The 25,197-nt window shown below is 44.9% G+C and overlaps 2 protein-coding genes across 4 annotated transcripts in view; one reads left to right on the forward strand and one right to left on the reverse strand.

The window, feature by feature from the left end:
• The first annotated feature begins 3,710 nt into the window (after positions 1-3,710).
• On the forward strand, positions 3,711-19,570 carry LOC117537620. The gene is made up of 8 exons (XM_034202892.1): positions 3,711-3,806; positions 5,010-5,189; positions 5,596-5,784; positions 7,027-7,203; positions 7,772-7,913; positions 16,786-17,399; positions 18,021-18,168; positions 18,761-19,570. Exons 1-8 carry the CDS (start codon positions 3,711-3,713, stop codon positions 19,471-19,473), a joined length of 2,259 nt encoding a protein of 752 aa, XP_034058783.1. The 3' UTR covers positions 19,474-19,570.
• A 1,405-nt stretch (positions 19,571-20,975) lies between these two features.
• Positions 20,976-25,197, reverse strand: part of drp2 (dystrophin related protein 2) — a gene marked incomplete at its 5' end in the record, with an annotated part of 53,543 nt that continues 49,321 nt past the window's right edge. For all 3 annotated transcript variants that reach the window (XM_034202862.1, XM_034202861.1, XM_034202860.1), the window contains 2 exon segments: positions 20,976-24,308; positions 24,719-24,805. In XM_034202862.1, coding sequence (XP_034058753.1) covers positions 24,289-24,308; positions 24,719-24,805 — 107 coding nt within the window.

The following is a 25,197-nucleotide window of genomic DNA, read 5'->3' on the forward strand; positions in this document are numbered from 1 at the left end:
CTGCAAAGTGGGGATTTAACCATGTCACATCCTCACCCAGATATCCAAAATCAAACGGCAAAGCTGAGTCAGCTGTCAAGATAGTGAAATCACTCTGCAAGCGGGCAAAGTTGGATGGCACGGATAAATGGCAGGCCATTCTCCATTGGCGCAACACGCCCACAGAGGGGTTGGACAGCAGTCCAGCCCAACGCTTAATGTCACGAAGGCTGAAGACTTCGCTGCCGGTTGCGGACAGCTTGCTGCAACCGTGGTTAGTGACGGGAGTGACGGAGAAGCTGCGGTTGAAACGGCGGCTTGCAAAATCCGCCTACGACATATCGGCAAGGGACTTACCAGAACTGAATGTTGGGGAACACATAAGGATGAGGCCTCTTCCAGGAGATCGCACAGGCCGTTGGCAACTGGGTCAATGCCTCCAGAAAGTCGCTCCTCGCTCATTCGTAGTGGAGGTGGACGGCACGCTCTACAGGAGAAATCGGGTGGATCTGCGGGTTGCGGAGCACTCAGCCCGGATGCGACAGCTGGTAGGGCCGGAGCAGAGCAGCCACACGGACCGGGGCCATGTCAACGCAGAGAGGGCTGCAGGTGGAGCTCGAACCGACCCGGTCCAGGATGACACAGGTTTGGGGGAGCCTCCTCACTCTCCAGGGGTCCCGGCGCAAGGGCGGGGTTTGACACCAGGGAAGCCAGTGAGTACAGAGAGCCAAGCTGTATACTCGCGGTGTGGTCGCCTGTTACGGCCGCCGCAGAGACTGAACCTGTGATACAACTGGGAACATTGTCACTAAGTCTGTTGGACTGTTAAGAAAAAAAAAAAGAATTGTTGGATATTATTATAGTTTTGTATCGATACTTGCATGGTTAATCAGTATTGTAATTGTTTTCATGTATTGGAGGTTGACAATGTTAAAGTGTTAGCTTTACACAATGTAGCTCTTACCTGCACTTTAAAGTGACATGCTGATGTTGTTTACAGCTAAAGGAAAGGAGATGTTACAGATATGGGCATCTGTTAATGCCTGCTATATAGTGACGCCTGTTGGCGCTTTAGTAAACTGCATGCTGACACAGGCTTACACTGTGATGTACTATATCCGCAAGCGCGGGAATATACATGTGATGGAGTTGTGAGTTACGGAATAAAGCTGCAGACTGAAACAATAACCTCTGCCGCACTGAAGGGGGCGCAAGTGAGCCCACAGGTCCTTGTTGCTACTGTTATTCTACGCAGTGACGGTAGACCAGACGCAAACAACAAACTAGACTTTTGAAACTAGAGGAAGATAAGGAGGTATTTTACAAAAAAGTAATAGAGATTGTTGTCCAGAAGGATAGCATGGACTTCATCTTCAAGTCAAGGTAAGACAACATTGGTAATGAAAATGGGATCTTACTAAGAAAGAACAATCCAATATTTAGATTGTGGGTATCCTTTTGTTGAACGGTCTGTTTAAAATGAATCGAAACATCAGACCAAAAAAGCTTTTGAAAATAACAGAATATTTCGATTAAAGTCAGAATATAATATTTGTAAATCTGACTCTGAAAGAGTCAGTGCCTCACCAGCCATGAACCTCACCGCACGTCACTGTCACTAACTGTTGAGTATGACTTTCGCCCAGATAACATTTAATCGGTGAAATATGTGTAACGCTGTCAAGAGTTCAAGATGTGTCATTAAATATATTCTACATTTTACAAGAAGGAAAAAATGAGGAGTTTTGATACAGAAACACTCAAATATGCATGTTAGGAGATGAATGAACATCATAATTAGATCCTGGGGAATGTATTTTTAATTTCACTGTGTCTTTAAACTAGGTTAACATCGAGCTGACTGGCACTGTCGTTTTTATCTTTGTTACTGCTCAATCATTTAAGTTTTATACATTAGTTACTGTTTCTCAGAAATCAACTCTTAAACCCTTAAACTAGTATCGAACCATATAGTACATGTGGTATTAAACATCGAGTTTATTTAAGGCACAGGTCTGTATGGCTTTCTTCAATTGCAAAATGAAAAATGATTTCAAGAAAGATATTACCCATGCATAATAAGCACGGTAAGCAGGTTCAGCAGGTTAACAGATGAGTGCACTCTCCAGTCTCCATGACATCAACTACATCTAGTAAACACAGGCAGCATGTTTGACCTTTTAACCAATCAGGAGACAGGGCTGACTGGAGTCATAATTGGCCCTAATTAAGCTAAAGAGCTGCTTAACTTTAGCAAATGAAGTGCAATGAAATAATGGACTTTTATTAATCCCCGTGGGGAAATTGTTTCTCTGCATTTGACCCATCCTAGTGTTAGGAGCAGTGTGCTGCCATTTTGAACGGCGCCCGGGGAGCAGTGTGGGGAACGGTGCCTTGCTCAGGGACACCTCGGTAGCACTTGGTCTTGCCGGGACTTGAACTGGTGACCTTCCAGTTGCCAAGCCAAGTCCCTATCGACTTCGCCACCACCGCCCGAAAATGATAATTACTCAAAACCATTTCTGATAGTAGGAATGGATCCAACCTTACATTGTCACATATTAAAGTGCTTCCTCTTCAGAGCTGCATTTAGAGGTAAACAGAACACTGATCTGCACTCTATGAATTGCTCATGTCACGTCAAAAATGCCAAAACATTTCAAGTCTCAAATGATTGAGGGCTTATTTGTGTTGTTATCATAAATTGACAAAAATAAGCCAAAACCTGCCATGATGATTTCAATATCAACTTATTGTAAGAAGGATAGACTAGTGGTACTTTTTCCTTTTAAAGAGACCTGTTTACATGCATGCTTGTTCACCAAAAAAGGCACCAACATTTCAGACACCATGACACCAGACTAAACAGCAGGGTTTACCCCACCATTATAAGACTGTGATAAAAGACATTGCACATTTTTGTTTACAGAGCCTGAGAGTTATATGTATTGTGTTAGTTGTGTGTTTTATTATTAATGTTTTTAATTAGGGTATTTTATATGTTTATCCCATTCCACTGACTGAATATTCGTGGATTGCTATTGAAAAGGGTTAACTCACATTATGTTGTTGTTATACTATGTTACTGGTGGCATGAAATGGGCTCTAAATTGCAATGTTATAATTTACTACAATTTGATACGTGATCACAGACTGAATATTCTAAAGAAATAAAAGTGTATTGCTATTTGAAATGGTTTACTCACATTCTTATTATGTTGTTATCTCACTTTATCAGTGGCATGAAATGGGCTTTAAATGACAATGATATCATTTACTGCAATAATTTCTGGGATAATCAATTGTCCAACAGTATTAGTTATGTTTGCAGGCCTAGTTTTAGTGCTACTTCCTGTACACTCTCCTGTGTGAGGTATGAGCTAGACAGCTGTGTCACTAAACCATTAGTGACACACTACTTTTCTTCCAGAATGATTTTAACTTGTTCGAGAGTGATCTGGGCCTTTCTCGTATAGGCCATTATCAGCCTCTCCTGCTCCTTCCTGAAGGGATTGCCCACCAATCGCAAGGGTAGCCAAGAGATTAGCTCCTCAGATTAAAGTGTCCGCCTCCAAACCCTGCCTAATCCCACCATCTGTCAGAGAGCAGCTAACCGGCCAAGACTCTCTCCACAAGGCTAATTAGCAAGCCAGGAGAAGACAGATCGAGAGAGGAAGAAAATAAATCTCCAAAACACACTTTTCTGTCTGGTAGTGCTCGAGGCAGTGACAATGGAGGACACATTCCTGCTGAACCATCCAGGAGTCAAAAAGAAGATTCTGGCAGGAGGCTCAGGACCGCTGCCACACCTTCCAATTGGGACAAAGGTAGCAAACCACAGTTAATCCCACAACCTAAATGATACTAGAGTCAAACTCAGTGTGACAGGATATGAGCCTTGTGTAATTGCCATTGTGATGCCATTTATATTCCAACAGGAAAAAGTGTATATTTGTATCCATGTGTTGCATTGCCCACTTCCATTAGATTCAGTTGAATTATTCATTAGATGTGGGAATTTATTTTGTATCTGGCTCCAACAAAGAATAAACATTTGGTCAACCAAATTGCAACATGTTTTCTGGCACATTGTCTGTGTTTCTGTTCATCCACTGATCCGCTGGTTGCCGACTTTTTTCGTTTTTTCTAGTCAAATCCAGCCAAATGGCACCAGGCCTGGACTCTGTGACAAACATTTTCCATGACAATGCCAGCATGAATTTACCTGTGTGTCTGTGTGTACCTGTTTGTGTGTGTGTGTGTGTGTGTCTGTTTGCGTGTGTGTGTGTTACCTCCCCGGTGAGGTGATTCCCGGTTGTTCTCACAAATATCTTACCATTATACACAATCTGTCAAGCTATAAATAGAAGGTTACATGGAGCCAGCATCATTTTATAGTCAGCGAGATGGTTGAGGCTTTGCAAGTCTTCCACATGCACACAAACAGATGGAACACATAATGAAAAGCAGCATGTATGTGTTACATAAGGAGTGATTTCATTTTATATGACAGCATTCAATTAAATTCAAGTAAAAATCAACCTCTAAAAAAAGACAATCATTGTCAAATGTCAATTGAAATGTCCATCTATTCTGTTTCGTATCAATGTCAGATTTCCAAAACAAGGTCAAAAAGGAGAAAATAACAGAGACAAACATGGATACTTACAATCCCAGAGAAGATGTTTCTATTGATAAAACTTGATCAAGAGTACAAAGTAAATATGTGGGATGTCTTTACATTGTTTTTTAATTCTTTATGCAACATCAGGCTTAACTTAAACGTTTCTTTCCTTACTTTACACATTTAAATATAACACATAAATACATTTAATGAATGCTATTTTTATTACGTGGCACCCAATACATGATCCAGCTATTCAGAGTCATTATCAGATCAATATCCAATATCTGATAATATCAGTGCAACTTTGGAACAACAGTAAACCTCTAGAGGTATATTTCTTTGACAAAAGTTTCATTTAATGATTTCCACTCTCTAACTCTTCCCTGATCCCTCCCTCCCCCAGCTGGTTTTCCATTTCCAGACGCTGCTGGACGACTTTGAGCGAACAGTCATTGATGACAGTCGACTGGCAGGCCGGCCGGCTGAGATATTTGCCGGAAAGATGTTCAAGATGGAAGTCTGGGAGACCCTGCTGGGGTCCATGAGGATCGGAGAGGTGGCTGAGTTCTGGTGTGATGCTGTTGTAAGTTGAATTACAGACAACCCCCGACACACACACACACACACACACACACACACACACACACATATATATATATATAAGGCCTCTAAAATAGGTCCTAATGATTGTTCATGAGCGAGGGAGGGTAGCTTTTGCTCTTCATTATGATTCACATGAAACAACCTTCTGAAGCCTCGTATACATGCTCAGTATTATAAACACAATCTGCACAATCTTTGCACATTTTTGTGATTTTCATCTAGAGAAAAATGTAATTTGTATATAAATTGTGGCCATTTCTTATGTTTTCCTTGCTGGTCTGATTGGTGCTGACTGGCAGCACCAGGGGGTTGGCATGATTAAGTGCTTCTATTTTTTGTTGCAGACTTGTTGTTTATATAGTTTTTTTGATGAGTTAATTTTGTAGCACACAGGCTTGTACCCCATCGTGTCCAAGGGAATGAGGCTCGTTGCTCAAGGGAAAGACCCCCTGGAGGGCCAGAGACACATGTGTGGCATGGGAAACATGTTCAACTATCACTCAACGGGTTTCCCCGAGCTGGACGAGCTGATGAGAACTCCTCAGCCTCTCATATTCATCATGGAGCTGTTGCAGGTATAGGCACCGCTTGCAGAATACTCTACGACACACTGGATAGTGAAATATATGCAACATATATTATTTATAATAAAGCCGTTGTGTCCTTGGGCAAGACACTTCACCTGAACTTGCTCCTGTGGGTATTGTCCACAGTGACCATTGCATGTATAAAAAATATGTGTAATGTGTATTTATAAAGCGCTTTGAGCATCTGGAAAAGCGCTATAATAAATGTAAGGAATTATTATTATTTAAATTCACCAGGGGGTTCAGAAGCAGTAGTTAAGTGAAATGATGACTATAGTTTCACAATACCTTTCCACGCACAAGTCAACAGGTCTTCAGAGGTGGAAGAAATCCTTTACTTAAAGGAGACCTATCATGCTATATTTGAATAATATATTGTAGGACCATACCTATATAAGGTATATTTATACGCTTTATTTTTCAAAATACCAAACAGATCATGCATTTAGCCATGCCTCATTTCGCTCTATTTTGCTCTCCTCCAGCCCTGTCTTTGCATGCGCTGCAGCTGACCACGCCCCCCTGCAAAGGAGGGGGCCGAGTTACAAGCATCATGTTACCATGCTGTTACCATGCCGGCAACCTCCCATTCCCCTGATTGGTGGAGAGTTGGCCATATAGGCGGAGCTCCTCGTCACTGACGTCAGACTATTTTTCAAATCTGTATCAGTCTGTATCAGATCCGTTAAAGCCCCGTTTTTAGAGATTTTGGGCATGGAGGAAAAGAGAGAGGGTTGTGTATTCTGACACTTGGTGAGTTCCCTGACACACTGAGGAGGACACATATTCATGTATAAAAGAAGTACAAAGGTGCATTTTGCATGATAGATCCCCTTTAAGTATTAGCAACAACAGAATTTGAAAAAATATTTTGTTACAAGTAAAAGTCCATTTACAAGTGTGCTTTAATGAAAAATACAATACATCCATCAGAGATTTTCCAAAATTCAATCTGAGCCGGTAATCAGTCAAATAAAAATATTATGCAGGGCCTAAATCTTTGAATACATCAGGTTTTTATCAATTGTTTTGTATATCAAATCACAGTAACAATAACTATACAGTAGCTGTCAAATGAAGTTCATTTTTGTCATTTGTGTCTGAAATGCAGTGGAATATAGGTATAAAGTAAGCTATTCTTCGTACCTATTTAACATTCATTTGTGCTTCCATCAGATGAGCCTTTATCCTGTTGTAATCTTTGTTCTGTTTTGCCCCTGCGGCTTCCAGGTGGGAGACCCCATGTCCTACGAAAGGGAGTCGTGGATGATGGAAAAAGATGAGAAGCTGCAGATGGTCCCAATTCTCCACATGCAGGGCAATGCTATGGTCAAACAGAGAAAATACAGAGAGGCTGCCAGCAAGTATAAAGAGGCCGTCCTGCTGCTGAAAACAGTCCAGTCCAGAGTGAGTGAAGGTTTAGGGAGGAAATATGACAGCGGGAGCAAAATCAGTGACGTGCAGACTTGTTAACATTGAAGTTTATCTCAGGATTTTAGGTTTTTGGGACATCCAACTCCTACTCTTCTCCAGTGGGAGCTTCCTGTTTTCCTGTTGTTGTTCTGTTTCACTGTGTGCCTGATTACAGTCAGTAGGGTGGGAGGGCTGGCAAAGGAAGGAGGAGGTAGAGCTGTGGAGCGCTGTCACAGATGAGAGGGGTGTGCAAGGATGGAGGAACACTGGAGGGAGAGTTATGTATGAGATGCTCTGATATGAGTGTAGAGGATTCTTTTGCATGTGAGATTTTTGGCAACTTTTGACATATTACCAAGTTAAATGTTGGAGGCTTACAGAAAGTTGGCCTGTGCACAAAGTTGGCCTGTGCCAGTGTCTCTAAAGTCATGTCATATTATGTCTTGGAGAAAACATTCAAATGTACAGAATTCTAATAAATTATCGAAGTATGTGTAGCTGCCAACGAAAACAACAGTACTGAACATGTTCTTTTTATTTCCTTCTGTGCCTGTCTGTGTAGGAGATGCCGGGTGATATAGACTACATCAATTTTGGTCGAATGATCATCCCGCTGGAGTTAAACTACTGCCAGTGCATGTTGGAGCTGGAGGAGTATTATGATGTTATAGAGCACACTACCGAACTGCTGGAGAAACACAAAGGTACACCGCTGAATTATATTTATTTTATTATGCTGATTAATAATTATTCCACTAAAACATATTATGTATTTAGTTACTCTATCCAGGAAGAGATGACTGAAATATATTTATGTTGTTGTATTAAAGGTCATTTTGGTTTCTAGTGTAACCTAGCTTCACATTAACAAAGCTGCATACATTTTGGAAACATGCTTACAGTAGTTGGGAGATAGCTTAGAATAAAGACTTGAGGAAGAGGGAAACATCCAAATGTAATAATTCAGGCAGGGTCATTGCTTGATTAAACAAAAAAGAGAATAATGGTAAGGTCTCTCCTTATGGTCTCTCCTCACAGTTCAAATTGCAAAAAGAAATTGTAAACTTAGGCTCAGCAGCTGTGGAGATATTAATGTCTGAAGAATAAAATAGGAACACTGTATTACATGCTAATTTGAGAGCATAGGTTTAACTTCAGTAGGCTTCTAGGCTAGCCCTGGGTGGGTGATTTAACCATGGCAACATGGCTGGGAACAGAAAGGTCTTGTGTTGTTAATGTGACATATTACAGGGATACTAAGCTGGGGAACATTTGACTGTTTTCACACAGGAAGGCCTACGCTCACATTCAGATTACCAGCACCATTAAAGCTGGGGGGGTTGTACAGGGGATGCGTGCTTCCTGTCTTATAATTTAGCACAACAATTAATCTCCACTCTGTACATTAGTAAATTGCCAGGGTTTGGTAAGCTCATTTTAGAATACAAGATAACAAGATAAACCTGTTAATTTGTAAACTTTCGATATGCTGGTCCTCCTAGTTGAAATCAGTCTTTATGCTTAAGTTAACAATTTTCTGTTTTTAAATACCACTTGCATAGCATATTCACTGAAAGCAAGCACTGTCCTGTAAAACACCAACTGTTCATATTTATTTAGGGTTTTTATAGAACAGAAGCACAACATGTTAATTTGTTAGCAATGGAAGTGCCTGTCAACAGAGTTTTTCACTCTTTCGACAGAGACAGATTATTCTTTCCCTCTGCGTGCCGTCCCTGTGCTAAGATAAGATGAACAACTCTTGTTGGGAGTTGTAAGAATGTTCTTTTCAAGCTTTAAGCAAAAAGCCAATAAGACTATTCTTCCATACTATTCCAAAATGTCAAACTGTTCTTTGTAATCATGTACATGAAAAGCTGCTCAGTGATGAGTAAAATGAGGGCCTGTACAGACTTCCACCCTTGGATATGACCACTCAGAGAAACAATCATTTCAGAATGTTGTATAAAACGATAGTTACGGCTGTAACTACGGTTCTATGAGTCCCGGATGACCGCCAGAGGCGGTGCTTTAAGCACTGGATATGTCCATCGCGCGCATGCGCAGCTCGAGTACCAATAACAACAAAGTCACCTGTGACCCACGTGACACCGGCTATATCAGCCGGTGTCGTCAGAGGATCTGTTCCCAGAATCTTCTCGCGAGCACACAAGAATTCTGAGTGACAGGGAACTCTGGCGGTCATCCGGGACTCATAGAACCGTAGTTACAGCCGTAACTATCGTTCTATTTCGTCCCTACTGACCGCCAGAGGCGGTGCTTTAAGCACTGGATGACTTATACCAACAATGTCATGAAGAATCCAAGCCCTTGCTATGGCAAGCAGAAATGCTGCCTTCGTGGGCAGCCACCTAAGCCCCACCTGGGCCAGGGGCTCGAAGGGAGGAGATGATAGGGCATCCGGCAGCAGGGGCAGGTCCCAAGCCGGAGCCCTCGGGGTGCTAGGGGGACGCTGCCGTAAAGCCTCTCTCATAAAGAGGGACACCGACCTGTGGCACCCCGCCGTGGCGCCGTCGACCCGAACATCCACATAAATTCAGAGTGGAGTGAGAACGTCCACTATCTAGAAGGGACTGTTGTCTAAGCAACAACGTGCTGTCCCCAAGGAACACGCACATTCTTGCCCCCCAGTTGGGGTAGAAAGTGCGTGAGTGCAAGCTGCACAGCCCGAAGCTCTAGCACGTTGACCTGGCGCGCACTCTCCTGGGCAGACCGCTGACCCTGAACGGTCCTGCCCTGCCGCACTGCACCCCACCCTGAGAGACATGCACCTATGGTGATGGTCTCCTGGCGGGATGGGATGGCGCCCATGGGCACGCCCACTAGGAGATAGGCCCTGCCCCTCCAGCGTGACAGAGAGTGGAGGCAATGCTGCGACACCCTGACTTCCCTGTGCCTGTGCCACTTGGCGTCCAAGTGAAGGCTGTTCAGCCACATCTGCATGGGGCGCAACGACAGCGGGCCTAAGGGCCCAGCGGCCGAGGCAGCTGCCAGTCTGCCCAAGGGCCGGAGGAACTGAATATAAGGCACCATCTTGCCCGGCCCACGTGGAAGTAGGCATCCCTCAAGTCCACGGTTGAGAACCACTCCACCTGTGCATATGCAGTGGTCAGCATATAGAATGGCAGCACCTTCGGGAATCTGTTGATTCCTCTGAAGTCCAAGATCGGGCGAAATCCGCCAACTTTCTTGCTCACGAGAAGGTACGCCGAGTAGAACCCCCTGGGCTAAGCAGAGGGTCTTACTGGCTTGATTGCGTCCTTGGACAGAAGGACGGACAACTCTTGGGCCAGAGCTAGGGCCCCTGCCGGATCGCTGACGATTGTCAATTAGACCCAGCCGAAGGCTAGGGGCCGGAGCTGCGGTCCGTACCCCTGGGTTAAGGTGAAAACCACCCAAGGGACGGAAGTACAGACCGCCCAGTAACTGAGCTGCTGCTGGGAAAGCAGCCGACGACCTCCCCCGGGATTTCAGGGCCCAGCCCCCCGGCCCCTGGAGCCTCTTGGGGTGCGCCGGTAAGGCTCTGGGGCACGAGGCCGCCTGGAAGGCGGGCGACCTGGGGCACGAAAGTCATTGGGTCGCGCCGCTAAGACCTCTGCAGACCACCCCTGTAATCCGGCGGCTGAGTGTGGCTGCTAGAGCGGCCCCTGGGCCTGCTGTGAGCGGGCACAGGTCTGCGAAGACCCGAGAGCTGCTGCCTGGTCTGCCTAGCTTGGGCGGCACGCTCCAGTGCCTCCAGGGCTCCCTCAAGTCGCCGGGAACGGCCAAATTAATCTGGAGGAGGATGTGACAAGGACAGGTGTCCGTTGGCTGCTGCCAGACGTTCCACCTCAGTGATTCTAGCCACTCTGAGCGCCCGAGGCATGCAGCTACAGCTCATGCAGGCGTTTACCGTGAGAACCTCCCTCAGATGCTTTCGTCCCCACTGACCGCCTAAGGCGCCCGAGGCAGGAGGGGCAGCGGTCGTGGCCGTCCTCGGGCTCAAAAGAAGCCATACAGGCGCTACATGAATGAGCCATTCTGTAGGTAGCCAGATGCAGTGTAGCCGGGAGCGGGTGCGGGAACACAGCCTTCACCAGCTACCTGCTTAATGGAAAGAGTAGAGCGTTGCTGCTACTCGCCGAACAGAAAGACGGATGTAATTACACCCACGCTACCGGCAGAGGGAGCGGTAGCGAGAGCACTGCCTTCACCTGGCTGGATTAATAAACACGGCAGTTCAGCGTCTACCAGGAGCGGGGGCGAGAACACTGCCGGCTGAGTTAGAGACGAATGCCAGATGCAGCATAACCGGGAGCGGGTGCGGGAACACAGCCTTCACCAGCTACCTGCTTAACTGAAAAACAGGGCAGTTCCGCGTCTACCAGGAGCGGGGGCGAGAACACTACCTTCACTGGTTGAGTTAGAGACGAATGCCAGATGCAGCGTAACCGGGAGCGGGTGCGGGAACACAGCCTTCACCAGCTACCTGCTTAACGGAAAGACAAGGCAGTTCAGCGCCTACCAGGAGCGGGGGCGAGAACACTGCCTTCACTGGTTGAGTTAGAGACGAATGCCAGATGCAGCGTAACCGGGAGCGGGTGCGGGAATACAGCCTTCACCAGCTACCTGCTTAATGGAGAAACAAGGCAATTCCGCGTCTATCAGGAGCGGGGGCGAGAACACTGCCTTCACTGGTTGAGTTAGAGACGAATGCCAGATGCAGCGTAACCGGGAGCGGGTGCGGGAACACAGCCTTCACCAGCTACCTGCTTAACGGAAAGACAAGGCAGTTCAGCGCCTACCAGGAGCGGGGGCGAGAACACTGCCTTCACTGGTTGAGTTAGAGACGAATGCCAGATGCAGCGTAACCGGGAGCGGGTGCGGGAACACAGCCTTCACCAGCTACCTGCTTAATGGAGAAACAAGGCAGTTCCGCGTCTATCAGGAGCGGGGGCGAGAACACTGCCTTCACTGGTTGAGTTAGAGACGAATGCCAGATGCAGCGTAACCGGGAGCGGGTGCGGGAACACAGCCTTCACCAGCTACCTGCTTAACAGAAAAACAAGGCAGTTCAGCGTCTACCAGGAGCGGGGGCGAAAACACTTCCTTCACTGGTTGAGTTAGAGACGAATGCCAGATGCAGCGTAACCGGGAGCGGGTGCGGGAACACAGCCTTCACCGGCTACCTGCTTAACGGAAAAACGAGACAGTTTGGCATCTACCAGGAGCGGGGGCGAGAACTGCCTTCACTGGTTGAGTTAGAGACGAATGCCAGATGCAGCGTAACCGGGAGCGGGTGCGGGAACACAGCCTTCACCGACTACCTGCTTAACGGAAAAACGAGGCAGTTTGGAGTCTACCAGGAGCGGGGGCGAGAACTGCCTTCACTGGTTGAGTTAGAGACGAATGCCAGATGCAGCGTAACCGGGAGCGGGTGCGGGAACACAGCCTTCACCGGCTACCTGCTTAACGGAAAAACGAGGCAGTTCAGCGTCTACCAGGAGCGGGGGTGAGAACACTGCCTTCACTGGTTGAGTTAGAGACGAATGCCAGATGCAGCGTAACCGGGAGCGGGTGCGGGAACACAGCCTTCACCAGCTACCTGCTGAACGGGAAGAGTAGAGCGGTGCTACTACTCACCGAACAGAAAAAGGGATGTAGCTACATCCGCATTACCGGTAGAGGGAGCGGGAGCGAGAGCACTGCCTTCACCTAGCTGGGTAAAATAAAGAAGCTTAACAGTACACGCAAGACGTTAGCCGAGCAGCTGCTGCTAACGATCAAGCGAGATCAAGTCAAATAACACACATGTTTAAGACCAGATAACTAGCTTCTAAAGAAGAGAACAGCACAGAGCCGTAGTTACAGCAGTAACCATGGCCAGTGCTCACACGGCATATAACCGTAGTTACAGTCGTAACTATGGCCAGAACTTACACAGCATAGAGCCGTAGTTACAGTAGTAACTCTGGCCAGTACTTGCACGGCTTGGAACCGTAGTTACAGTAGTAACTATGGCCAGTACTTACATGGCTTGGAACCGTAGTTACAGTAGTAACTATGACCAGTACTTACACAGCATAGAGCCGTTTACGGTATTGACTATGGCCAGTACTTGCACGGCTTGGAACCGTAGTTACAGTAGTAACTATGGCCAGTACTTACGGCTTAAAACCGTAGTTACAGTAGTAACTATGGCCAGTACTTACACAGCATAGAGCCGTAGTTACGGTATTGACTATGGCCAGTACTTACACGGCTTAAAACCGTAGTTACAGTAGTAATTATGGCCAGTACTTACGGCTTAGAACCTTAATTACAGTAGTAACTGTGGCCGGTGCCTAAAGGTGTCAGCCAAACGGCTGCCCACTAGATAATATAATATTGGGAGGATGAAATCCTCCTTAATGGCCACACATGCAGAGCACACAGCACACAGTGAAGATTGTTCTCTGCATATCGTCCTAGTGCTAGGAGTCTAGTACTAGGAGTCTAGTACTAGGAGCAGTAAATACAACGATATAGCGCTACTGCAACCATACCATGCGTTTACCGGGAGCGAGAGCACTGCCCTCACCGGCTGAGTTAAATAATGAAGCTTAACAGTACATGCAAGGTGTTAGCCAAGCGGCTGCTGCTAACAATCAAGCAACCAAGTCAGAACACAATGTTAAGACCAGATAATTAGCTTCTAAGAAAGAGAACAGCCCGCATAGAACCGTAGGCCATGGTTACAGTAGTAACCGCACATGCGGAGCACACAGCACCCGCAGTGAAGATGTTCTCTGCATATCATCCTAGTGTTAGGAGTCTAGTACTAGGAGCAGTAATACAACGATCTAGCGCTACTGCAATCAAACCCTATGTTACCGGGAGCGGGAGCACTGCCCTCACCGGCTGAGTTAATAGTTAAGCTCAACAGCAAGGTGTGCAAGGTGCCAAGCGGCTGCTGCTAACAATCAAGCGACCAAGTCAGAACACAAATGTTAAGACCAGATAATAGCTTATAAGAAATAGAAAGTACTTACCTTACTCTCTGCATCTAAACGAAAAACGGGTTTAAAATGTGACACTCTGGGCTTTCCATACTAATTGAATGAAGGACACTCAAATGCTAATGATAGCTCGGGCACAACGCCACAAGCAGAACTTTCAAAAGAGCATAAGGGCAACTTTATGGGAGAGGAAGCGGGAACACTGTCGTCACCAGAAAGTCTAAGCCAAACAAAAAATAAGACAGCAATCAGGACAACTTGGCTGGGAGAGGGTGCGGGGACACAGCCATCACCAGCAACAAGCTGACACCAACCTATCTGTCGAGGCTCTGCATAGCGCACAGCCGGCCACAGCTCCTGGAGGACGCGTTAACGACCCGTAGCTCCGACTGTTAGTCACGAAGCTGCACGCGGCCAGCTGCTTGCAGAGCAATCCCTCAGATCAAACGTTCAAACCTGAACGCTGTAGGCTACAAAAATGTAGCCACGGTACCCTCACGCAGCGAGAAGATGAAAGGAACAGATCCTCTGACGACACCGGCTGATATAGCCGGTGTCACGTGGGTCACAGGTGACTTTGTTGTTATTGGTACTCGAGCTGCGCATGCGCGCGATGGACATATCCAGTGCTTAAAGCACCGCCTCTGGCGGTCAGTAGGGACGAAATAGAACTGACAGGGGTCTCATGTGCTGTGCTGGTTTTATTGCACTGGCTGCTTTATGTTGCGGCTGTGTGTTCATAGAGAGTGTGTAGGAGGGCTCAGGTTGACATTAGGGGTTTTACAGTTGGCGTAGCCCTGGGCATTGTACTGTCATACCCATGGCTACTCATATAATCCTGGAGGAGCTCACATTCTGGCACAGTCTCCACTTCAAAGCCCTGTGAATTATGGCCCTCACCCAGAGACAGGCTCCACCGAGGCAGCCTCTATTTTACTCTGTGTCCTTCATCCTGGTTTCCCAGTTTTATATTTGTCTCTGTGTGTGTGTGTGTGTGTGTGTGTGTGTGTGTGTGTGTGTGTGTGTGTGTGTGTGTGTGTGTGTGTGTGTGTGTGTGTGCCTGCATGTATGATGACTGTGCTCGAGCATGTGTGGCAGAACTAAGAAATGTGTAAACCTTGTGAGCGAGTACAAGATTGAAGCAGTTAGGTGGAGATGATGGGCAGGGGGCAGGAGCCTCTGAGCTCCTCTGGCCCTGTGCGATGCGAGCCACCATCACAAAGCAGCAGTCGTTTCATTTGGCTTCTGACAAATCCCAAACCAGCATCACTCAACCTTTCTCTTTACATCTTTTATCTTTTTTCAGTGTTTTATTTCTAATCCTTTTCTAATTCTGCTTATAATCTAATTCAGCACTTTTCACACATTGGTCTTTTTTCCACTTTACTTGCATTCTTCTCCTTGGTGTTTTTTCTCCTGACACAACAAATCATATTGTCCGTAGCCTATCTCTTCAAGTCAGCCGCTCTACTGCTGTTTCATCCCTTTAGCCCAGTTGTTCTTTAGAAAAGCACCAAATGGTGGCTCTCTGCAGTGTCTCAGCTTTTGCCAGAGGCGACAAATAAATCTGTTTAAATATTGGCTGAAGATTTAGTGCAGAGGAAGAGAAAATCTGAGCCATCAGAGGGAAGCTAACCAAGCACATGAGCCTATTCTGCTAAAACAAAGGAAAGACATTGTGTGTTTTTGTCAATGTGTAATACAAATAGTAGGCCTATGACGTTTTTTTTTATGACGAAAATATGCTCATTCTTCTGGTGGAGAAGATAGATATCCCTCTCATTTAGGTCGTTTAAATATGAAGCTGCCGTGAGTTAGCTTAGCCTTGCGCAAAAACAAAGATACAACTAACCTGGCTTTTTATTAGGCTACATTATATTTCATTTAGCTGACGCTTTTATTCAAAGCTACATACAACAAGTGCATTCAACCATGAAGAAACAAACTCCAAAGCAAGAATCCTGCAGGTGCATCTCTTATCTATAAACCCAACCAGATTAAGTGCTAACTGCAATAGGTCTTAAAGCCAAATCCTTTTTAAGTGCTACACGTGTACAGCGATTTTGATTGTTGTTGTCCCGTCTAAATATGACTATTTCTGCCTACCAGCACCCCTACAGCTCACTAAATAACACCGGTAAAATATTTTTGTGTAATTGACATTGAAATGTTTTGCACACTTAAAAAAACAAAACAAGTTTCATATATTTTGCGACAAAAAGGTAGCTAAATGCCGGCTGTAGCTTCATATTTATCAGGCACACATTAAAGGGATATTCATTCTCATATAAAGCTAAAAATATTATTTTGTCTCATTGTAGCACATACGGCTTTAGTGATGAATAAACATGCAGAATGTCCACATTTTTGATATATGAGCTTCTGAGACATACACACACCATACACACACTGCGTGTACACCTACACACTGCCAAATGCAAACAAAATGCCACCTCAGCTTCAGCAGACGGAGAAGGTTTATTATTCAATATCTCAAGGTTAGAACATTAATAACTCACTTTGTGTTCATGCCTTTCTTTGATTTCTCTGTATTAAATGTTGTTATTCTGTTTCTCAGACTGTGTGAAGGGCTACTACAAGAGAGCCAAGGCCCACGCCGCCGTGTGGAATGAGAAGGAAGCCCGGAGAGACTTCAACATGGTGTTCCACCTGGACGCCACTCTGATCTCTCTAATCCACCGAGAGCTGAAGAGCCTGTCAGAGAGCATGAAGGAGAAGTACTGGGAGGAAAGGGAGCAATACTGGAACATGCTGGAGATAAAGGAAGACACAAATGAAGAGGTAGAGGAAGAGGAGGAGGAGGAGGAGGCAGAAGTAAAAGGAAAGCAAGAGGACACTAAAGATGAAGTTGGGAAAGAAAAAGGTAAAAAGCTATCTCCATCTATTCACTGTGTTGAAGCCAATGCAGAGGCGCTCGGGGGAAATGAGGTTACACCAGCAGAGGGAATGGTTAATGAAGAGGAGACCAGCTCTTCTGAAATCAATCCAAACGATGCCAATAACAAAGAGGGGAAGGACTGGCAGCAGATGTTACGGCTGATCATGATGCTGCAGAAAGAAGGGAACTTCCTCATGAAAGAAAACCAGTTAAAAGAAGCTTCTCTAAAGTTCAAGGAGGCCATCGAATATGTGGACATCCTCCAGAATACGGTTAGTGTAATTGAATACAGAGTGAAGTTGTGTAAAACCATGCAAACAAGTACTCATTTTTTATTTTTTCGGAAAGTGAAATGCCAAATAAAACCTTTAATGACGACAATGAACATCCAGATGGACGTCAGGATTGATGGCGAAAATATGAAACAGCCTCCAGTCCTTTCAGAGCAATGAATGTGCCAAAAAGTAGTCTGACGAAAGGAGTGTGGCTCGTGAACCATAATCATCTGTCATTGTTTCTTTTCCTTTTTTTACAGAAGAGCAGCTGTGGCATTGTAGGAAGGGATGTGAAGGGCAGAGAAAAGAGCGCTAAATATAACAGCAGAGATATCACTGTGACAGCGCGCGCCTGTGCTTCTTTCCCTTCCTCGTTTCTGCCACACTAACTCCGTCACGCCTTTTACACACAACAAACTCCGTTATCATCAACCCACCCTCCTCCATCTTCATTTATTCTCCTATTCTTACAAGCCTCTACACTTTACCTCGTGTCTGTTTCCTTTTCTTCATCCTTCCTCCCATATATCTTTGTTACCTGTTGTCACACTTTCAATTTGATCTTTTCAACATTCCCCCTGCCACCTATCAGCAGCTCCAACACCTCCTTCACACTCCTTGTCCTCTCTGTGTGTTCAGCAGGTGGTGGATCAACAGGGCGAGGACTGGGAGTCGCTGGAAAAAGTGTGTCTTCCGCTGAGTCTTAACCTCAGCCAGTGCCTGCTGGAGCTAAAAGAAAACCAGCAAGTGGTGGAGCTCAACAACAAGCTGCTGAAGAAGCACAGAGGTATGACATGTTAGTGTGAAGATAAATGTTGAGGTAGGGGAGGAAAGAATAGATGTGGATAAAGAAATAGGTACAGAAGTATATAAACATGCTTAGTTTTTAGTTGTGTTTCTTTACTTTAGAGTTTATAATATCAATATTGGTTGCTAGAACAAATGCCAGCCTTCACACTACAACAGTCCTTGATCTTTCTCTTTACCAGGGGAAGAAGAAACCAAACATTCACAACAGCATTTCTGAGTCTCTCTTTCCTTCCCCCGGCACCCACCCAATTCAAAAATGAATTCATTGTTTTCTTTTTGTTTCTGCTATGACTAAATTATTTATAGTCGAGGCTGATGTGAAATGATTGTTCTTACGCTTTTCCTTTTCCCTTCTATTACTTTTCTCCAACTGTTGCCTTCTACTTTGTCTCCTGTCTCACCACTGGTGTTCAGTGCAGTTACTTCATCCTCCCTTTAGCAGTATTTCTTTAACCTTGTAACTTTTAATTGTACTGCTCTAAAGTTTTATTCTAGCTGACCAGCTGCCTTTTCACCTGTTTCCCCATGTCAGTATTTTATTTATACTCTCACATTGTATTTTCCCTTAGGTAACTTTAAGGCTGTTTATCAGCGGGCGAGAGCACATTGCGCTTTGTGCAACGACGTGAAGGCTCGGAGGGACTTGGATATGGTGGAGAAATTGGACCCATCGTTCAAACCTTACGTCCGCAAAGAACTGCAGAAGCTGGGTGAGAGTGTACGCCTAATGCAGTGCAGCCAGAATAAGACTTACTGGGATACAACCCAGGAGAAATGGGGGCCTGATGGAACCAAGACAAAGAGTGCAGCAAGAAAGAACAATGTCAGATTTGCACAGAAAACCACTGATGAAAAAACCAAAGCAGAGAAGAAGGCAGAAGTCAGTAAGATAGAAGACGAGGAAAGCTCAGAGAAGCCCGCCCCTGCTGAGACAGAGGGAGTGGATGACGCAGGAACAGGGAAAGAACCAGATGTGAAAGCAGAGCTGAGCAATAAAGGGCGAGAGAGTGGGAGAGCAAGTGAAGATAATGAAAATACTGAGAGTGTCGCAGTTCCTGGGGAGGGCCAGGGTGCACCAGATAATCGAGCGACAGATAAAGATAGCGATCCCGAGCCCACCGGCACAGGAAAAGATAATGTAGTGAGCAACAGATCAGTGCAGGATAAGGTCACAGAGAAGGTCAAATGTCCATCAAGTGGTGAACTGGGCCAAAGAGAAGCAGCCCAAGGGAACAAAGACCCCTGTGATAAGACAGGAAATGATGGCACTCAATCAGAATAGATCAAAGGGGAAGCTGAGGGAGAGAAGAATATATCCTAGACTAGGGGTCTGTAACCTTTTTGACCAAAAGAGCCATTTTGCTCCTTTTTCCCCAAATTTGTTTTGTCTGGAGCCGCAAAACATATTTCATAGTTTTTTATTGTTATATCAGACAAAAACTAGTTTTTTTGCATTTATTAGGCTATTTATTACATGATATAAAACTGTTAACCTCTAATAAGAAACAAATAACTCTTATAAGGAGAATTAAAAATAATACACAGGCCTACTTTAAAATAAATTAAACACAGCACTTGGGGAGTCCTCTGCACATTTGAAGGGAAAACAATATTATTAAAATGGGCCCACTTTGAAATAAATAAAACATATAGCTGCACCCTAAAAATAGTTAAAGGTAGGGTAGGTAAGAATGGAGAAACCGGAGAAACCAGTGCGCTAGAATTTGAAAATACACAACCGGAAAAAATCTGCCTCTTCCTTCAGACTTTCTTACAGAGTCCCTCCTCCAACACACACGAACGCGCACATGACCAATGAGGGCACGAGATAAGTTTGTGCACAGATGGAAGGCTGACAGGCAGGTAGGCCATCCAGTTATTTTAGCCGGGCCGGCTCAGATGATTGGTCGTGCTTTTTACAGCGCTACGGCTTCCAGAGATTAATTTGTGTATGTATTTATTGTCAAAGCATTTAATACATGCATTGCTATCGGGACGTTAAGAGCATTCCATGGAATATAAAAAAAAGTGTTTTCTGAAATAAATGACATACCCCATTGAATTATGACTGAAGATCGTCAGCTGTCTTCCTCTCCCGTGTTGTTCCTCGATACGTAAAGGCTGCACCACCGTTGACAACTTCTCTCTACATATCAAACATACCGGTAAACCAGCATCGTTTGCTGTGAAAGCAGATAACTCTGTCCACACAGAATTAAATCCTGTGTTCCTCCAGTACTTTTCTTTGATTTATCCATAGTTCGCTCATCGAGTCGGGGGTCAGGTTATTCGCCTCCAAGAAAAGGCGCTTGCGCGGGACCGTAGAAGGATGTGACGCATATTTTAGTTGACCTAATTAAAACAGTTTTGTTTTTTATTTATGTGTCACAGTATCACCTCAAAATACAAGATACGAAACATTTTCAACCATGCAACAAAATATAAATAGTCCTACAAATACTTTTATTTATTTCCTTCTTATTTTTGTCTAAGCTCAAGGGAGCCAGAGCAGAGGGCTTAAAGGGCCGCATGCGGCCCGCGGGTTGCCGACCCCTGTCCTAGACTAACAGCAATATGGATGTATAAAGTGAAACAGCAGGGAAGTTAAGTGATGAACGGTCAAGTCTCAACAGGAAATATTGATTCTGCCACATTGAAACCAAATATAAACAGAATGAGAAAATGTATATCAACAACCTGCATTTGGCCCCATTCTGAGTTAAGTTTCATTATTCAGTTCTCAAAGGGATAACTGCAGCCGCATAAAAAAAGCACAGGAAGATGAAGAGTTTGCCAAATACAAATATTTTATTTCTGTACACAAAGAGTAGAAAGCAGCCAGTAACCCACTCGTTACAGTAAAAAGCCTTTCTTCAGAAAACGTTTTTACACAGATTAAAAACTCCAGAGAAAGGACAGCAAGAAGTGTTTGAGTGCTGGACAACAACATAAAATAAAAACCATTAAACAATTAACATTTCAATAATTAATGAGGTATATTAACGGTGATTAAAAAAAAAAAAAACTCAGATCATCAGTATGATGAGTGTGTGTGAAATGATGTTAGTGTTGTCAACAGATTAGTCGATTCATTGCCCTGTGATGTGAGAGGTGACACACAAGTTTAGATGCATCATAATAGCAGAAATTGAGGTTGTTAAGCAAAGGCAGGAGAGTTATGTTCATTCGCATGTTGGCCGGCTACATGCAGTCTTGACAGAGAAAGCAGTGTCCTCTGGGGTGATATGGAGAGCCTTTTTCTTCAATCACACTGCTTCAGTCACGCCACAGGGAGCAGGGCATGTTCTGTGTGTTTGGGGAATATAGGGAGCCATGACCAGCATAGAAAGATGTACATGAACCAGACCCCAGAGGATCACACGGTCAAAGAGAAACGACTCTCCTGCAGCTGGATGACAGTGGAAGTTAATTTATGACAGGTCTCCCTTGAAAAACAGATTGATGATCTCATTGGGACCACCTTGTTAAATAAAGGTTTAATAATAATAGACGCTGGTGTCACACAGCAGCTGGGTGACACATGGGGACAAACGGTGTGTGTCATGTAACCACCTTCTGTATTTATTTCTATCCTACTCCTCTATACTGTCCTAAAATAAACACAATGCTGACAGGCAGCCCTATTGGGAGTTCCTCCTCTTCTTTCTCCCACAATGTCACTGTTACATCAGCTTGTGTGCCCACAAACAGATGTATGGGGTTTCATCAATGTGTAATGAGATGTGTAAATACAAATAAATGCATGTCTGTGAATAAACATTGCTTTTCATGTTTTTTTTTTCTTTTATCCATGACCCAAGCTGCTCTTTGTTTCGACCTGTGAGACCTTAACTGAAAAAAAATCTTAAGTGTTGCTTGAGATGGATTCAACAGATGATAATGGCTCTTCAGCAGTTGAACAGCAACATGCTTCATTGGAGGTGGGAGTGGAGAAGAGGAGAAGTGCGATCTCTCTAGCTTCTCTTAAGGCTATTAGCATTTGTATTATGAACGGGAAAACATCACCTTTCAAATTCACAAACCTGTGGAACTGCATCCTTGGGGACAGTTCCCTAGCAACAGTATCAAAACTAACAGGCAGTGAGTGATGAGGATGGTGGTGTCAAAGTGTGAGTGCTGTGTGCCTGGAGGGGGAGCCGTAATGAATGCAGCACATGGGTTTCAAACTCATGTGTGAGGTCAGAAAGTCGCTTTAAGGTCTAAGATGAATTCCTAACTGGGTGTAGTTGTATTTCCAGCCAGTATGATTTACTGTGAAACACAGAGCCACAGTTTAGTTGTTTCAGGCGTTCTCTTATCCTGCTCCTCGAGATTTTCGCTGTGCCAGGCACATCAAAATGGATCTCTCACACCAGCCCTCGAGCAATAACTGGATTGGGCTTTTTTTCCACCTTTCCTCTCTTGTTTCTCAGATCTTTATTCCCGCTAGGCACCCCCAGCATGTTGATGTTCACCCATAAAAGTCCTATTATAACTGGTTTCAATGTATGGACGCTCATGCACTGTGATCCTTCCTTTTCCATGTCCTGTGAGCCCAATTCAACCACCTGCTGTCCCTGAATGTAAAAACTAAATGAAAAAGTCTATATTTAATATGGATCCAGTTTGGTTTTAAGGCATTCAATGACTGTGCTATGTTTAGAACAGAACGCACCCTATGACCCTCATACAATGAGGGCAACTCCATTTCAACCTGGCGTCTCTTTGTGGATCTAAAAAGTACTTAGGTACGCATTAGCGAGGGAAAATGAGGCATGTAGAATCAATACTAGTGTTCTATAGAGATATAGACGGAGAGTAGGGATTATCCAGGATGATGTCAGTGTAGAGCCGCGTTATGGTGGTGTGCCCTGTTCCCCCCTGTAGTGCCTGGAATTGGCCTGGTAGACAGAGAGAGAAAGAGAGGCTTGCTGCCTGCATCTACCTCCTTCTCCTTCTCTGCACACTGCAGGAGGACGCTAAGTTCCCAGAGTGGACGGCTGCGTGCTGATATTAGTCAGCAGACATTTCCTGCACAAAATCCAGTTTCTGCCACAATTCAAATTGTCTCAAAACTGAAGGCTGGTCTAAATCCTGCGAGCCAGAGAGATGAAATGGATCTCCATTTCAAACGGAGGTGTCTGTATCTTTTAGAGAGGCAGCATGGCACATATTATTGATCACACAGGGAACCGTTTGTGCACAATGAGGGAAGGGCGAATGTTTATGTAGCAGCACATGCGTGTGTGTTTGTGCATCTATGGTGAGTGCAAGTGGTTCTGTATGAGTGTAAAGGGCTCACTTAGGAGAGGCGAGCAATGAGAGCGAAAAGCAGTTTGAGAGGATTAGAGGAACACAGTGTGTGCATACAGAGGCGCTGTGCTAGCGGGCACTTCGGCTGTCTTAAATAACTGATGATGTGTCTTTCTCACAAAGTAAATAAGCTTGTTGTGGGTGCTGTCAACTCCCTGACAATCTGCACCACGCAGCCACATGAGATACAGTCAGCCCAGCCCTGATCCTGCTTACTCTAGCAATCTCTAACAGCCTCAGTTAAAAAACAAAGAACAACAACCGTGATATCACATTCAAGTAGAAAACAACAAAACCGAAGACACAGACATTTTTGACAAAACAAGGGGATATACTTCGTATTCCTTTTTGCATTTTTTTCAAAGATCTCCTCATGGGAGGTCCAATTTGTGCTGTGGACATATAAAGCTTCACACCTCTGAACGACTACACAGATACTGGTTAGCACAGTGTCTTGGCTGGGCATGTCCTTTTACTTTAGTGTCTCCCTGACCTGCTGCTAACGTTAGTTTCCTTTGGCTGGTTAACACGGTGTCAGGCTGCACCCCTGAAGTCATGAAGCACAGCCTGGCCAAACGGACATCAGCGTTAGCCTTTAGCAGTTAGCATGAAAAAGGCTTTTAGTGCACAGATTCCAGTTGAGGGTTAGCTCTGGGTATCATAGCTGCTGCAGTGGTCTCAGGGCCTGGTGAACTGTGGCCGACCTCAGCCATACGGAGCTCCTCCCTCTGCCATCAGGTGTCCTTTACAGGTCTTCATTCTGCTCCTCCAGGCCCACTTGGGGTTAGATGTGTGAGGTGGAGCCTGACATTTAGAAATAAGAAGAGAAAAAAGCTTCAAAATGTCAGGAAAGCAAGCACAGGAAATGAGCAAATGATCTTGGTTATAACTGTGGAGGCTATGATTATGATAATCCCTTTCTTTGTTCAAGTTACAGGCCTCTGCCCAGTCAACTGCGTTTCAAATGAGACGGGACAGTTTGCAAAGTGTGTGACAGTGACGCTCCCTTTCTTTCTCTGTGCTACTGTCTCAGACTCAATTTATCTTACTCCTCCTCCCCGCCATTTAATGTCCCCGTCCCCGGACTATCAACCCACAGCAGTACATGTTTGCTCTTCTCTTCATCTCCCACTCTCCCACGGGTGATGGAGGAGCAAAGAGTGTGTCTCTGAAGTGTGGATTGCTATAGTCCGTGCAGCCGTGACTGAACTCACCCGGTTCTGAAGGGAAGACGTTTCTAAGCTGCTCGATGACTTCCTGGAGCTGCAGCACCGTATCCTGTTCGTGCGCCATATCATCTCCTGTGACACACACACACACACACACACACACACACACACACACACACACACACACACACACACACACACACACACACACACACACACACACACACACACACACACACACACACACACACACACACACACACACACACACACACACACACACACACACACACACACACACCAAATAAGTATTTAGATCTTGTACTTGAGTAAAAGTAGAAATACCAGAGTGTAGGAATATTCTGTTACAAGTTATAAATCCTGAATTCAAAATGTTACTCAAGTAAAAGTACTCATTAAGCAAATGGCCGATTTCAGAATTATATATTATATCTTTTGATTATAATTATTGAGGCATTAATGTGTTTATCAAAGCTGGTAAAGGTGAAGCTAGTTTGAATGAC

The sequence above is a fragment of the Gymnodraco acuticeps genome, unplaced genomic scaffold (genome assembly GCF_902827175.1).
Source record: "Gymnodraco acuticeps unplaced genomic scaffold, fGymAcu1.1, whole genome shotgun sequence".
NCBI classification, from domain to species: Eukaryota; Metazoa; Chordata; class Actinopteri; order Perciformes; family Bathydraconidae; genus Gymnodraco; species Gymnodraco acuticeps.

Coding starts and splice junctions, on each gene's coding strand:
- LOC117537620 (XM_034202892.1), top strand. CDS start 3,711: ATGGAGGACACATTCCTGCTGAACCATCCAGGAGTCAAAAAGAAGATT. Junction 5,785..7,026: donor TCATCATGGAGCTGTTGCAG/GTATAGGCACCG, acceptor TGCGGCTTCCAG/GTGGGAGACCCCATGTCCTA. Junction 7,914..16,785: donor ACTGCTGGAGAAACACAAAG/GTACACCGCTGA, acceptor TCTGTTTCTCAG/ACTGTGTGAAGGGCTACTAC.